This window comes from Copadichromis virginalis, linkage group LG16 (genome assembly GCF_057382275.1).
Source record: "Copadichromis virginalis isolate Kocher_CV1m ecotype Utaka linkage group LG16, C_Virginalis_male_GT1.1, whole genome shotgun sequence".
NCBI lineage: Eukaryota > Metazoa > Chordata > Actinopteri > Cichliformes > Cichlidae > Copadichromis > Copadichromis virginalis.
The window spans coordinates 39,820,259-39,836,647 of NC_140633.1; the positions used below are offsets into that span (position 1 = coordinate 39,820,259).

General features: G+C 43.3%; 1 protein-coding gene across 1 annotated transcript in view; it reads left to right on the forward strand.

Annotated features, from left to right (window-relative positions):
* Nucleotides 1-5,094: 5,094 nt before the first annotated feature.
* lrp1bb (low density lipoprotein receptor-related protein 1Bb) overlaps nt 5,095-16,389 on the forward strand; it is a 201,462-nt gene continuing 190,167 nt past the window's right edge. The window contains exons 1-2 of the mRNA XM_085435115.1: nt 5,095-5,296; nt 7,695-7,877. Coding sequence (XP_085291241.1) covers nt 5,095-5,296; nt 7,695-7,877 — 385 coding nt within the window. The remainder of the gene's footprint in view (nt 5,297-7,694; nt 7,878-16,389) is intronic.

Consider the following 16,389-nt stretch of genomic DNA (forward strand, 5'->3'; position numbering starts at 1 on the left):
TAACTTTGTGACCACTGCTGCGGTCGCCGCTCATGAAACAAGAGCCAGGGTGACAGAAAACGACATTAATAATCCTTTAAGCTCTTAAATTTCAAAAGATTACTTCTGGCTGTCATGTGGGTGCAGTGCCACGCTGATCCATCTGCTAAGCGTTTCCTTTCCACTACTGTTAATTAGCCCAGTCCTCAAGACCCACTTAGCTTGCATGTTTTGCGCTGTAGACATCCTGCAGACGGCTGCACATCTGATCCAATTAAGAGCTACACATTCACCTGACACCTCAGTCAGATCAGGTGTGAAGAGCTCGGTTCTCGTTCAAATTGGAGACATTTACTGTAAAATCTTCACAGGCAATTATAAGACATTGCATCTTGTCATGAGAAAGCACGGAGCGGCGGCTAACCCGAGTAAAAGCTTTAACATGCTCATCTTAAATAAATAAATCAATAAAATGGGTTTGAGAGAATTTCAGGAAATAAAAGAAATCCCCCAAAATCAAACCAATAAATCCCTGTAACTCAGCATCAGGTGAATTCATCCTGATTGTTGTTGGCGAGACCAGCACAGACCCGTCACAGTCTGATAGATCAGAGCTAGAAATCACCTCGCTCACCTTAACATTAGTGAGGATTCGGTTACTTTGACTTCACCTAACTGTCAAATCAAAATCAAATCACTTTTATTGTCACATCACATGTGCAGGTACACTGGTACAGCACATGTGAGTGAAATTCTTGTGTGCGAGCTTCACAAGCAACAGAGTTGTGCAAAATACAGTAATGTAAAGAAGCAAAATACAAGAATGGCTACATCTGAAACTAATAAATATATGTACAACTGTTAGCAAATGTTTGTGCAATAAGACAGTAAACTCATCAAAACCCCACAAAGGAAATCAGAATGTTTTGAGAGCTGTTTTAATACGTTGTGAATCTTTTAATAACTGTGATAATGTGAACAGTAATGATTGTTATCGGGATTCATTTCCCTTGCGCGCTCTTAATGTTATTGAAGTTGTAACGTATCAGATAACGTGTCAGATATCAACATCATTCATGCCTTGTTCACATAATTCTTGTAATATAGTTATTTCTTCATAAATGCATCCTCGGCGGTGGGATAAAAGGGTAGGAACCCAGCTTAAGATCGCTCTCATGAATCATTCATTGTTTACTGGTGCAGGGATTTGTGCCAAGGAGCAGGAGGCCATTCCACCATTGTCTCCTGAAACTTTTCATACGGTGCTGCCTTTTAATAATTTGTTGACATGCCCCTGCTGTTGTTGCGAAAATAAAAGTGACCTCTCTCTGTAGTGAAGGTCAGGCGGTATCTAATGAAGGCCCCAAAGCCTACAGCATTGATTTCTCACCCGCTTCATGTCGAGAATGCAGAGCTGCTCAGCATCGCCACGGGGGATGGCCGCGGGTACAATCTGGTGTTTCCTGGAGACAGTTATGTGGTATCTCAGATTCTGTAAACATAATTGCTTATCTGTCTTAGTACATTATCATTTTCTCCCGTCTCAAACAAAGCTGGCTTGAGAAAAACAACTTCTGGAGTCGAGAAAAAGAGATTTAGGGCAGCGGATCAGACGTGCCCGTAAACGGGCGGGCGTGCGTCCAGGAGTGCTGCGACATTCTGCAATCGCTCATCGGCGAGCAGAGTCACGGCACTCTCTCGTCTTCATATGCTGATCAGATTTGACGCGGATGGCATTTAAGTCTAAATAGCACATGGCGTATGTCACTTCTAGAGATACGCTTGTAATAAAGATTCATTATGCAGGTGCGAGGCGTCATTGAGATGCATCGCACTACTTTGCATCTTTTGGCAGATTAAAGATATGAAGATTAAGGCAGAGACCGCATTATACTGTTGTTATGCTTAATAACCTGCTTGGTTTGGCTCACAGCCCCACACTCATCCATAATGCATGTGACCTGCAGCCGGCCGGGATGCCAAGTGGACTCTGACGCTGTGAGACGTTTGAGATCGCTGATGTATGTGCGCGTCTGTGGACTCTATAACTCTGCGCACTCTGAGCACATCAGGCACAAACTTCAGGAGACCTTTTCCGGTTGTGACTTCAGCACACTGCGGATCAAACCCGTGTCAGTGCGTTCACCTTCACCCTGTCACCATTTCACAGCTCGTCCCTCCACAGAGCACTACCTGCTTGTTAAGTGCTGACGTATCGACCTTCTGAGAATACAGTTTCCAGGTCAGAGCCTCGACTGCGTAGGCTCAGGCTTCTCTTTATAGTCCCCCACTGTTCGTATAGATGAGTCTAAAAGAGTCGTGTTTTTCTTCCTCAGACAGGCATTCAGTTTTTGGTGATATGAGATGCAATATTCTTGCGCTCACTGACTCTTCCCCTTTTTAAAATTTCATGATATTTCTGTAGCTATCTGGTAACCAGCCTGACTTTGTTATCCCTCCAAAGATTTGCTATTTTTAAAAAATAAGCCAAACAAAACATAAAGCACAGAAATATCTCAGTCTTCATTCAGTATCGCCAACTCCAAATGGATCTAATTTGAGTGTACATGTTTTGTCTGTTTCTTTTTCCTCGGTGCTGATTTTGCTGTTTGTCGAGAGCAGTTACGCTGATCGCTTTTTTGAAGTTGCGGATATGAAGGCTCATTGGGAAGCAGACGTGGCTCTTATATCACACAGGCTGTGTGCTGCTGACTGAGAGCCGTCATGATTTGGTGTCACAGTCACTCAGGTCTTTGTACTTATTCCAGATGAGTTTGACCAGAATCTTCCACACGCTCATGTTCGTGCACGCCAGCATATCTGCATGTGTCACTGACATGTTTGCTTCTCTCTGGCTGCTCGATGACCTCGACCACCTTAGGTATAGCATGGGCCCATTGCACTACCCTGTCCTGTCCAGAGGGGGGAAGTAACTAATTACATTTACTTTTGGGAGTAATTTTACTGGTTCCAATTTCATTGTACTATTGTACTATATATGACTGTGCAATGACAATAGACTATACTTTTACTTGAGTAAAATTATTAGGAAGTAACTCTACTACTACTCTTCTGGCTACTTTACTCAGTGTGAGTAAATCCAGTGAATGAACAATAAACACGTTTTAACCAAAGATGGAGACACAAACCTGCAGTTTATGTCACAGTGAGACTTTTTCTATCTGCTGAGCCTGTCAGAGAAGTAAAGTAACACCATATATGTCACTGGAAGTACTTTACTCTGTTCTAATATGTGTATATTCGCCTATTACCTACATTATTATTTATAATCATGTTATTTATATGTAGTATTTTTTTTCTTTTCAGTCGTTCAAATACCAACATTTGCACTAAACTTTATATTTCTGCCTGATTGTCTCATTTTAAACCTTAAATCAGATGTTATGATCAGTACTCAAGTAGCTTTTTAACTCTTACTTGAGTAAAACTTGGTTGAGGTAGTTCTCCTGTTACTCTGCCACCTCTGGTCCTGTCACATTCCCACACAGCATCCTGCTGAATGTAGCACAGAGTAAGTCGGATGAGCTGCGAGCAGCTTCTTTAAGAAGCAGCCTCTTGACTAATAAATATTCCCAGATCAGCTTTTTCTGTTTCAGCTGTGCAGCAAAGCTGGCGTTAAATGCACCTTTTGCAGTCACGTGCTGCACTGCTGCTTTTATAACACAGGTTTGGTTGAACAGGCCTCTGGCTTAAGACTTATCCAGTGTACCATATTTTGAACTGTGTGTCTGATGCAACTGAGGGGATTAGGAGGTCTTAGCAGTTTGTAGTTTACCTCATTGGAGTATAATATTGTTTAGAAAGATTTATAGAGGCCTAAGCTCTTGTGTGCGTCTGAATTTAATGGGAGAGAGCAAACAGGACAGCGGATGCCTTATTGCAACATGCAGGGTGAAGAAACATGTTGTGATGTCTGAGCGCTCATGCTACAGCATTTCAGGCAGAATAATTGGCTCAACACTCCAGAATTCTTACATACAAAAAGGAAAAGAAAATGATCAATACAGGGTACATACTACAAAAGACTGCTGGCTGGTCTTGCTTGGGTAGGTTTGCAAACCATCTTCCCTGTCTGCCTGCCTCTTAATAACTCTTTCTTCCTCTGAAAATCTGGCACATTTCAAAGGCTCAATGCCTTTAATGAGCCACAGTGTTGTGCCAGTGCGGCTGCTGGTGTCGGGAATGAAGCTCGGAATAATGTGGCCGTCCGAGTGCCGGGTTGCGTTTCCCACTGCTGCGGTAATGCAGCTCGTACGGCTGCGTGCTTCACCTGCAGAAGGTGGAGCTCACCTTTGCAAAATGTCTTCTTGCTCCAATTTTGTTCTCCTGCAGTCATCACTCCTGTGATGTGTGTGTGCGTGCATGCATGTGTGTGCGTGCATGTGTGTGTGTGTGTTACGCCACCAGCTTCTTATGAAAATACAACAATCTTCAGAATAGAAGAGGAACAAAAGAAAAGTGGAGCAGTTACTTTCCTTCAGTCGTGCGTTCGTCCCCCTGTTGTCCCCTAACAGCTGCAGGGACGGAGCAGCCTGTCAAGGAGAGCCTGTTTGGAAAAGCAGAGGGGAAAGATGAATTGACATAAGAGGTCATTTGCTTTGCTCATATTTGGCCCTTTAGCTTTGAAGATGAAGTGGCATGAAAGGAGGTAGAACATCAGTGGGTAACTGGGTTGCTCTGAGGTCCAGGGACAGCTTCTTTCATGGTTTCCATCACTAGCTGAGGAAATGGCCCTTCTGTCACCAGCCCTCTGCTTTTTAGGAGTAATCAATTCAGCTCTGAAGGCATAGGAGACATCCTCTTAGAGACTTCGGCAAAGTGAGCGTGTCCCTGCCAACCTCAATCCCAGCATGTGCTTATTGATGCTTTACGATTTCATGTAAATAATGTCGTCGCAATACTTAGCTTTTATATAGTGTTTTTCTTTTTCCAGTGCACTGAAGCCAACGAGCTCATACATGCCACTGTTAAATAATCCTATAAGCAGTTGTGTATAAGATCAAGAATGCATGTAGAGGAAGCTCCCAGTGGAGAAGAAGAGTGGAAGCCCAAATCTGAGAAACTAGTCAGTTAATTGGTTAACTGAGGTCATAAATGGGGGCCTTGGGAGCCGCAGCGTGGCCACTAGGCCTAAGAGATGTGTCACAGGAGCAGGGAACAAACGACCTGCTCTACAAACCATCCAGAGTGCAGGTGGGAATAGTAGGGAAGAGGAATAGCACAGGGGTAGCCCACCGAGAGCTGAGCAGTGCTGGAAGAACTGGGAGAAAGAGGTGTGACGCACCACCAGCACCAAGTGACTGGTGGACCTAAGAGCAGAACACAGCGACTTCCCAGAACAAGAACTAGTCATCCTCACAAAGGCAGACATCCTACAGCTGCAGGATGAAGAGGCTAACAGCTCTCCATGACTGAGTATGCACGAGTCAATACAAGAGCACAGCTCAGAAAGCTAACACCAGAGAGCCAGAGCACCGGCTCCTGGTTGGTAGAGCAGTACAGCAGGACTCTAAGACCAGGCCTCGATTCACTACAAGAAAGAGTGCGACTCACTGGCTCGTGCATGGATAAGAGTGTGCTAGTAACATTCATCAGAAGCTCAGTGGGACTGTGGAGGTGCAAAAGGTCCCGAAGGGTGTTTCCAAAAAGGAAACATCATAAAAACTCTTAAGGTCATGAAAAAGATTTTAGATTTAGCAATTCAATGACGCGTCCAAACAGCCAGGTCGCCGCACTCGCCGCTCCCGTGTCAGCGCAGAGCAGGCACACTGTACCCCCCCCCCCCCCCCCCCCTCACCCCGTGTGTTTAGATGCTGTGCCATGACTTAGACGCTTTGGGGGGGGGGGGGGCATGTGTCTTTGGATATTGGATATTATTTATATTTTCACCAGTTGTTGTTGTTGATTTTTGTATTATAGTTTGTCAACAGTACTTGTTTGTTTTAAATTGTTTACTGGTTTGCTTTTTATTTATTTATTTTATTTCAGATTTTTCTAAAAAAAAAAAAAGTAAGTAAAATGTATTTATATATATATACAGATAACAATCACGAAATGCCAAATGAAAAGAATGGGAATACAACAAATAACAATGTAAAACAGTAAAATACAACATAAAAACAACAAATTAAAAACTTGCCTGTATGAAAATGGCTTCAGCTGATTTTTAAAAGCATCAGTGGATAATAAAGCATTTTCTATTTAACCATAAGCTTTGTCCTAACTTTGTCCTGGGTTTTAACTATTTAGTAATAAAAAAGGAATCATCATAAAAACACTCAAGGTCATGAAAATGATTTGAGATTCAGCAATTCAATGACAAAAGTATCGATATCGGTGATACTGGCTCGTACTTACTGGTGTCAGATCGATACCAGAATAAGCAGTATCGCGCACCACTGCTGCTTTCTTCCCTTAATACACGAAACTGTCATTTAAAAACGACTTTTTGTATTTACATGAGTTTTTTTTTACTCTATTTTTAAAATTGTTTGATGATCTGAAAATGTGAGGAAAAGAAAAGCCAAAGAAACCAGGAAGTGTGTGTAACTGTGGTTCGTCCAAGACTCTAATATGTAATTTGTTTGATGTTGAGAGAAGCTCAGTGACACCGGCTTACGTGGAAATTATGTGCTGCTGAGAAATATTGAGCTCAGAAGGACAAAATAAAGCCGATGTGCTGCCTGGACTTACCGTTTACCTGAATCTTTATTATTTTTGTTTAAGGTTTCGAGTGCTTTCATGTGTAATTTTAAAAATGTTCCCCTTTAAAAATTGAGAAAAGCACTTTGCATATAAAACAAAGGCCTTGATTTAAATAGTAAGATTTGAAATATTGCATCAGAGGGAATACAAGGAGCGGAATGGATGAGATGTTTGACCTTTTCAGATTTGTCCCTGGGTGGTGCATTTGCCGGAGGGTGCCGGGGGCAGCAGTGCGTTGAATTATCACTCCCACTGTTGAAACGCTCCAGACCTGATCCCACACTTGCTTCACTCCCACCACTAATGGGTTAGGAACACACTGGGAAAAAGATGGAGCGAGCGAGCAGGAGGGAGTTGGAGCCCGTCTGATTGTCCGTGAGTTAAGCTTCGAAACAAATTGCAGCTTTCGCTCTGTGCTGAGGGGAAGTAACGGCAGGTCATAAAGCTGGTGTCATTCTGCAGTATGATCGAACTGAGTCTGTGACAGCTACCGGCAGGAAACGTGTCAACGCTTTGATAGATGCTCGCTGTATTGAAAGGCTATGATGACTTTTTAGCTGACTGGGCTTTCACTGAACTCCGCACAATACCGAGAAGGCAAAAAGATAAGAACAAACTCGCCGAGTTGCTTTGGAATAGTTTTCCAAGTCACGAAGGACATCGCGTCTTTGTTAGAGTAGCTGTCAAAACCACAATGCCCGGGCAGCGCCAGTTTTTTTTCCTGTACAGAAATGTGTGGCCTCCTGTTCTGATAAAGACCTGCGGCCTGCAGACGACATGCCGCTGACTTAAGGACAGCTCTCTGCTGATTGTAAGCAAAGATGTGCATACACTCTATGTTTCTCTCGACTTCCTGCATTGACGATGATAATTCTGCGTGCAACAACGCCTCTGCACACAAGCATTTGCATTGAAAGTGACAGAAGTCACGTCGTCTCCATTCACTCCTGTTGTGTTGACGCCCAGCGCTCATGCATGCGTTTGCTCAGTACCATCACCTCATGCTGCATCTCTTCTGTCTCCTTCTCCACCCCTCTGCTCACGCCATCCAGACATCTTGTGCGACGTAGGGGAATTTCACTGTCACAACCACGACACCTGCGTGCCCGAGGACTGGCTTTGTGACGGCGAGCCCGACTGCCCCGATGAGTCCGACGAAACTGATCACGTGTGTAAGTTTCTCATTCCATCCATTTCTTACTGATGCACAAACACCTGCCATATGAAATTCTGCCATAATTCCTCATTTGATACAAAGTTTCATATTTGCAGACTCATACTAACAGCACACAACATTATCTGTGTTTTACCCAAAAAGGTAACGTTGTTTCTATTTGTTTCCTGTGGTTTCCTCCTTCATGCAGCTTTGGTGATTCTGACGAAACTTATAGAAACAAAACATAATTTAAATACATGAAAGGAAAAAAATGTAAATATGTGATTTAAATCTATGATTTGAATCCAGGTGAATCCGATTGTGGATGTCTGCTACGGGTTGTGAAAGTATGCATGCAGCATTTACAGTCACATTTGACACTTTGACTCATTTTGATGTGACTGAGATAAACTGAAGTTGACCACAGCTGCTGATCGACTCTGTGCCTCCTTGGATTTCTGCGCCTTTTGCGATTTCCTCTCTTACTGCAGCTAACAGGCTTGCTTGCTGCATGTGATGTGGCAGCACTGAACACAGGTGTGAGCCTGAGTTTTGCTTTTCTGTGTTAGGCTGTGATAAACTGGTGACGTGTCCACGGTACCTTAATTCTTACCTAATATATCATGCCATTCTCTCAGCACACAACAGTGGGATAGTTGGAGATATCTTCTGTGGGACCAGTACTTTTTAAATGAACGCGACACATCACCAGAAACGCTCGTCCCCTTTAGATTCAGTTAAATAATGCATGTAGACATTCATTTGTCTTGCAGATATGCGAGTGCTTGGTGCACTGCTGTGATTACTCACCGTCTTTAGTGTGTTATTATTACCTCTGTTTACAGAAGTGACAGTCCAATGAACTTATCTCGAATATGATGTTTTCAAGAGCTAATGGAGACGTGTCTGATCTAGTTTAAAACAAAAACATTGCAGCGATCACAAAGCAATTACTTGGTGGGATTATTGCAAGTGCTGCATGCAGACGGATATGAAGAATCAGCTTTTCCCATCCCAGCACAGTCGTGCAAACCTTCATTTATCTTTCACATCTGATTGGTTTATGTATAATCTCTGGGGCATTGTTATTTACAAACATATATTATCTTTAATAAAGAAACGCAGCAGCACGTTCGCAGTACTGTGACATAGATGGGTCTTTGTAAATGATCGCGACGCTGTCACTGTAACGCAGATGAAAAAGGTAGCACAACTAAATTATTAACATTCAGCCCAGGTTCCTCATCAGTGTGAGTTATCGGGCATAATTAGGACTTTATAGTTTTGGCAGTGACATCTGTGCATAAATTGTCCACAGCGCGCAACAATTATTTATGCCCTCGCCTGCAAGAGGTCATGTATCATGTAGGCTTCTCGTAGCTGCTCTGCTTGTTGCAGAGGAAGATGAAGGACCTGATTACGTACGTCTAAATTAAATAATTACACTTAGCAGATGTTCACAGCTGTATGCGTGCTCGCTAATGTACAACAGTGCGTACGCAACAGAGATGTGGTCTGCTGCAGAAACTCCCCTGCCTCTGTGCATGCTGAGATAAAGCAACAGCCCTCTGACATTAGACATGATCAGAAAGTACAGACGGGACCTCGTAGGATGGGTTGTCTTTCTCAAGATAGAAAAAGTAAAAGCAGATAGCATGACATTTACTGCTGTCTCTTTGTTGATAAAGTGGATTGCTGTGGGGTTTTCTGTGCTACATATATAAGTCAACCTTTAATATCTCAGACGCGGCTTATTGCCTTTTTCTAAACACATCACCACCATTATTTCCAAAAACAGTCGTGTAGGACAGCATGAAGCTTTGACTGCTACAGAAACTATAGACTAATGTTCCCTTCCCTCACCACATACGTTAGCTCTTTTCGTTCCTTCGCTTGCCTCGTGATTTGAAAGATGCTTTCGTTGTTGATGATGGCCGGCGAGGCCCAGCGAGCCGTGTGTGGTTGGGCTGTGAGTGCAATTGTCTGGAAAATAACCGGGACTGGACGTATGCGTCCCTAAGAGGAAGGAAGATCATGACAGGAGTTGGTGAGTGAATGGTGGGTAATGAGAGACTCTCCTTCATTACTGAACAAGAGCCTGTAATCATACCTCTGTCGCGATTCAATGCAACATATGATTGGACAAGATGGGGAACAAAATATTTTACATCAACAAAACTGAACAAGCTGCCAGCTAGGGCTGCCACAAACGATTATTTTGATAGTCGACTAATCAGATCATGGATCCACTGGACGTAAAACGTGCAGCTTATTGCACCAGCAGCATCTGCTCTTATAAAACTATCATTAGCTTACAGCGGGAAGTGTTTCAGGTCTGTGCTAACTAAAAATAAAGACAAGATGATAGTTTAATAAACCTTTAATGAAATTTGCAGATTGTTTCGGTTTAATAAACTCAGCCGTCTGCTCCTTGCTATCAACTCTACACAGCTACATTCTCGCCTGAAAATATGTTAAACGTTTATTTTGTGACCCAGAAAGAGCAATAAGAGTAATATTAAAACTAACTAGCTGCCGCCATTGTTGGAAACTGGAATTGGCTGGGCCGCGCTATGAATTCTGGGATAGGTCGGGCCATGAAGGATACTCCCGACCCATCCTTCAAGGACGCATTTGGAGGAGTCTTTGAATTTGGACAGCCTTCATCACGTAATTGGCCTACAAATGTGGCCTCGAGAGGATGCGGCCTGAATCTAGAAACAGCTATGATACAGCTTCTTCTTCTTCGGGGTTTAACGGCAGCTGGCATCCTTGTACATGCAGTGCTGCCATCTTCTGTTTCAGTCCGTTATTACACTCTTAAATCCTGCTACTTATTCCTGCGTCTTTTGGGATCTTACAAAGCTGCAAACGACGCGTCGACTATTAAATCAGTCGACATAATCGTGACTACTCGACTAATCGTGGCAGCCCTTCTGCCAACAAGTGTCATGTTTATAACCCAACCACCAGCACTGAGTAAGGCCCCACTCAGTACCTGCTTCCTCCATTTAATAAGCAAAACAGAACAAAACTTTCAAAGTGTTTTACATCACAATAGATTTTAAACTGAAAACCCAGTGAGCATTGATGAGTTTTACTTCATGTAAAACGGGCACACTGGGCCCCGCTGGCTGCTCCCAGCAGACGTTTGATAACTTGTGTGATTGGCTGCTCTGCCACCTGTGATCCCTGTGTGACAAAGGCTTAAATATGACAGATACAACATAGTTCCTACTCTGTGGCCATGGGCCGAGGCTTGTGCTCTAAAAAGACAATCAATTATGTGCTGGCACTTTTTGTTTGCTTTACCTTGCAGAAATAAGACCTTGCATATTCATCTAAGGAATTTTGCGTGGCTCATTACAGTGGATTATCCGTTGATAGAATCCGGATTAGATCAGCTTTGCCTTACAAACAAAGACACACGATTGGAAAGTGCTCTGCCTTCTGAAGCGGCAGCAGAGACTGCAATAACCAAGCTCCGCAATATAGGACGATGTTTACCAAGTTAAAATAAAATCAGAGGATATTTGAAGTTGTGTAGTTTATTTTGGGCGGGGGGGGGGGGGGGCAGTGAACATTACACAGAGGAATTTGTTATCTTAACACATAAAATAGCTAATACACAACAAAATTCAGTGCCATTGATGGCCTCTTTCCTTCATCCTCTGGCTCAGTGAGAGAGATGTAATCACTGCAACTTCAGAGTCTGTGGGGAGAAGGAAGAGGAAGGTGGCCTTGGATTGCAATACCTAGAGACAAGAAGGAGGCATCAGCTTATCCTATCAGCCGCAGGCCTCACGGGATTGAACAGATGATGACAGTTATTCAGGGAGCTGTGAAAACAGGCTGCTTTCAGGAATGGCTGAAGAATACTGAGCAAAAAAGGCATTTCTCCAAATGTGTAAGTGTGGAAACAAATGTTTTTGGTGGTCAGGGCTTTGCTCCGAGGGCAGCTAGCATCCTGGGTGGGGAAAGGTAACGTGAAAAGATTTAGTATCTGCTCAGAGTCGAATAATCGCATTCCAAGTTTGTGCATCCCAGTTAAAAGGAAGTCAAAATGTCAAGGCAGTCTCAGGACACAGCATCTGCTCTTAGCTGGCATGTGTGATAAAGTGGGACAGTCCTAATTCACTTTCTGCAAATGTATTTTATAAATACTTCAAGTGCTAATGGCTGTCATCGTGCAGCTCTCTCTCAGTCTCTGCATTCGCGGTACACGCTGGCACGCAGCGTCTTAGGACTTTAATCCTCGGCGAATCCTTCAGGAAAGGATTTCATGGACTTGTGGCTGGTCTCAGTAGCGCTGCCACGAGGAGCTTTGTGATTGTGGCGGACGTGCAGACCTGTGAGTCCTGTGATAGAACAGTGACTCCCAGAGGAAAAGACAATAAAAGGGGTCAGTGGCTGACTTCAAAAACACGGTCACAGAATCAGTTTCATGACTGTAGCGTGGCTCGACCCAGTCACACCGATGTTGATCTCTCGAGGGCTCCGTCCTTATTCCCCTTTAACAACAGGAAGGACTCGTCTTACCAAGCCTTCTTCTAAAGCGTTAATCAGCAGCCCACAGAGAGCTTAGAACACAACGTGTGATCAAAAGGGAAAAGATGAAATAAAATCTGATCCATGATCCAGTACGTGTTCATCTTGTAGTTATATTACTGACTGTAATTTAGTTACTTAGTTCCTGACGTTTGTTTTATCTATGTTTGCAGTACGGTTGTAAAATTGTTACAGACATGAACTGGATGTTCAGATGTGTAATGTTCCTAATATTCCCACACCTGCCAATAAGGATTCGCCTGAACACTTGACGTCTTATGTATCGATTGCACAAGAGGCAACCTTTCATCTTTAGCAACATTCCCACTTTGTCTACGTCTTTCTAGGAACAAAGCTCAGCCAAACACACAGAACTTTTATTTTACCTACAAGTTATTAGTTCAGACTAAAAATTGGATTAAATTTTTTTATGTATCTATGAATAATGCTTACAGTTACAAAACCTCCACGAGTAAATTCAAAGGTGGAGAATGAGTGGATGGAGTGTTTAGTCTTTGTTTAAATATTTGATCACTAATAAGCGGATCGATGGTCCACAGACGTATAAAGAAAAGAAACGAGCAGCAGCATTTCCTGGTTGGATGTTACTGGTGATGTCAGAGTGGAGGCGGGGTCAGGTGTTAATAAGCGTCACAGGAAAGACCTGCACATCATTTATGCTCCTGAAAGCAGGATTTATTTTTTCATATACTTTACAGTTTTTTCTGCTGCATAATATCTGCTTTATTACAACATGGTTATAATGTGTTATAATTCAGGGAGTGACACGTTTTCATTCTCAGGCTGTAACATATTTAAACCCTCTTTTTTTCTATTTGTTTCTATTTTCAAAGCCAATTATTTTTAATAGCTGACAGATCTGGACTGTGGACAGTTTTGCAGCATAAACATATTTTACAGTAGAGCCATGCTGCTGTTCTTTTTGTGCATAATTTGGTTTCCAACAGCGTGCCCGACGCCAGACAGTGAGTCGAGTCTGCGTTGGCACCTGGAGATATGAAGGTCAGCACTGGTTTTCAGCCTTTTCTCTTCTATGTCACGATCACTTTCTTAAATATCGAAGATGAACTCTGCAAAGTCTCGCCTGCACAGCCAGAAGTAAATTGGCGCATAGAGCGTCGCACAAAGGCAGGATCAAGGACTGTGTTGACCAAAGTGCCTCTGAAGAAAAGACCAGTATGGAATGTCCACATTTCCCAGTAAGACTGAACACTGCAGTCTTTTCTTCCATATGCCTTCCTTTAGAGATACAAACAAATATCATCATTCAGCCAGAACAACACAGCACGGTCAGACACTGTTTGCTGTCTGCTGAGCAGTAACACCTGCTCAGGTGAGCAGCTGATTTAACTAAGATGAGCAGCATCACCTCTGGTGGTATATTTATATACTGGTTCTAGTTCCACCCGGGGCCAATAAATGAATTGAATCTCAGCTTGAATGAAATAAAAATAACACTTTTAAGCTCATTAACTAATCTGACTGTTTGCACATCTGGATGTGCAGCTGACAAAGCGCCTGTGGAAATGCTGCTTAGATGTGCGGTCTGTCTGCGGCGGCGCTGCAGACGCCGTTCTCGCGCATTCCAGGCTGACTGTCAACAACCTTCAGGGTCTTTGTTATCTGGCAAGTTCTGCATTGAAATAAATGTATCACAAATGTGTGTGGGGACCGTGAGACTTGGCGCCGGTAGGTTGGAGGTTTAGGGGGTAATGTAGCGTAGCACCTTGTTATCGAGCTGAAGGACTGGGCCTTTTGCATTATGTAACGTTTATTTTCCTTCCTCTTCATCTCTGCCTCCCTGCTGAGTTATAACACTTGTGTTGACTCATCAGAGAGGAAAAAAGAAAATTACATATACCATTATTTTAAATGTAGCTGCTTATGTGCTGGAACCAGACCACAGGTTATTAGAAGCTCATTAGTACGTCGTCATTTCCCCAAAAAACAAAAGTCAGTCGGGCATCACTGTCCTTTGCTATCAGCGCAATGCGCTGCACATACATCTAGTTGGCAGGCACAATAATTTGGCTTTGTTTGTTGTAGCAGGAGGCGCGAGGCTTCGAAATAAGACTTTTAATTTACTATTTCTCTCCCTCTCTGCATTTGGAGCAGAACTTATGTACACTTCCCCAGGCTTGTGCCATCTGTTTCACCAGCAGTCTCAGTAGGCAGGAAACAGACACAACAAATACCGCGCGCGCCTGTGCACTTGGAAAGAGTCGTTCCCACGAAGCCACGATATGCTTTTAAAAGTCTCTGCGATTAAAAATGGCTTTTGTGTCAAAATGAAATCGGCGCATAAAGGCAAAGTCGTCTTCGCTGCCCTCAACGTGTCATGTGCTCACGTTCAGCTCTGCGCTCGCTGCGTTGCCCTTCCTCCTGCCGTTTAACACGTTTCCACATGCTGCAGCGTTTTGTCTTAAGCAAAACCGTTAGCGGGAAATTTTGGTTGCCTGGTGACAATCTCGTACCCACACTATGTCTCACGCTTGTCAGGAGTGATGCACTGGGAGGAGCACGTCACTTCTTTGTCTTTGCTCTCACAACCTCCTTCTCAACAGCTAAGCTGCACTGACACATTCCCCCTTTTGTATTCCCTCCTAGTACAAGTGTTGTAAAGGACAGCGTCCCAGCTTGTCACCTGCAAAACCGAAGAAAAGAGCACATTTCATAAACTTGACGTGCTTTGCTGTCATGGAACCGCTGTGACATTTAAGTGCTAAAAGCTACATTATCTCCCTGCTGCTGCAGCAGAGAACAAAGCATCAGTGTGATATGAGCTTAAAGTCAAAGTAAACACAGAGGCACGTACCTGCCGTGACAGCCAATCAGAACATCATCCCAGTCGTTGTGCTCAGAGTGCTTTATCTCACACTTAGATGGCAGCCAGGACTTCTTTCTGCATCCGGATGAACCCGAGACAATAACCTTCATTTTTTAATTGTGCATAATCTAACAGTGAAATGAACGAGCTAAAACCATCACCGGCGTTGTAGTTCAGTGATTACTCAAGGGGAAGCTGGGTTAGTGCCAGAGGATAGTTAGAGCAAATACATGTCCTCCCAACAGCTATGTGTATTATACTTTAACCATGGTCCTCATTAAAGTGTCCTCCGAGGCAAAAAATGGCTTATTTACAGGCTGATGATCAATTGATTTACCCCCTGGGCCAGCACACCAATTTGGGCCCTGGAACTTATTAAATAGTGTGAAATATATATACATAAATGCAAAGGTCGAGGCTTCTCACTAAATCTATCCAGAGCCTTTTTCTTTGAAGGGCGTGTGGTTGGTTTGCAGTGTCACCACCGCGCCTTCACTTTGGATTATTACTTTTTAAATCTGATAACAGCTGGAGACACAAACCAAGAGAGTCTGAAGATTTCTGTGTTTATTCATGAGAAATCATTCAAGCATGAACTGTTTGGAAAAATATGAAGGAATTCTGTAAGTCGCTCAAACTTAAGGTAGGAAAGGAGTGTCCTGATTGGGTGCTTCCATCTGCACTTGTTCATGGAGCTGTTCGCACTGTGGACCTGAATCAAACGTTTATGGGCTGCAGCATGGTGGTTCAAGGTTCAAGGTTCTTTATTTGTCACATGCATAGTTATACAAGTATAACACACAGTGAAATGTAGCCTGACACGCTCCTCGACATGTGCAAAAAAATGGGGGGGAGTAGAGGAAGAACATTATATATACCGTAATTGTCGGGCTATAAGCCGCTACTTTTTGCACAAGCTTTGAACCCTGCGGCTTTTAGTCAGGTGCGGCTTTTCTATGGATTTTCCATGATTTTTGTGATATCGTAAAACGATTTGTTTTGTTTGTTCCGCTGTTGTACGGCACTACGTTGCCTGGCGGAAGGATCGGGGTTCAAGAGTGGTATGTTGGTCACATGTCCGTCCGCCAGGCAACATAGTGCCGTACGAAGTAGCGCGAAAAACAAACTTCAA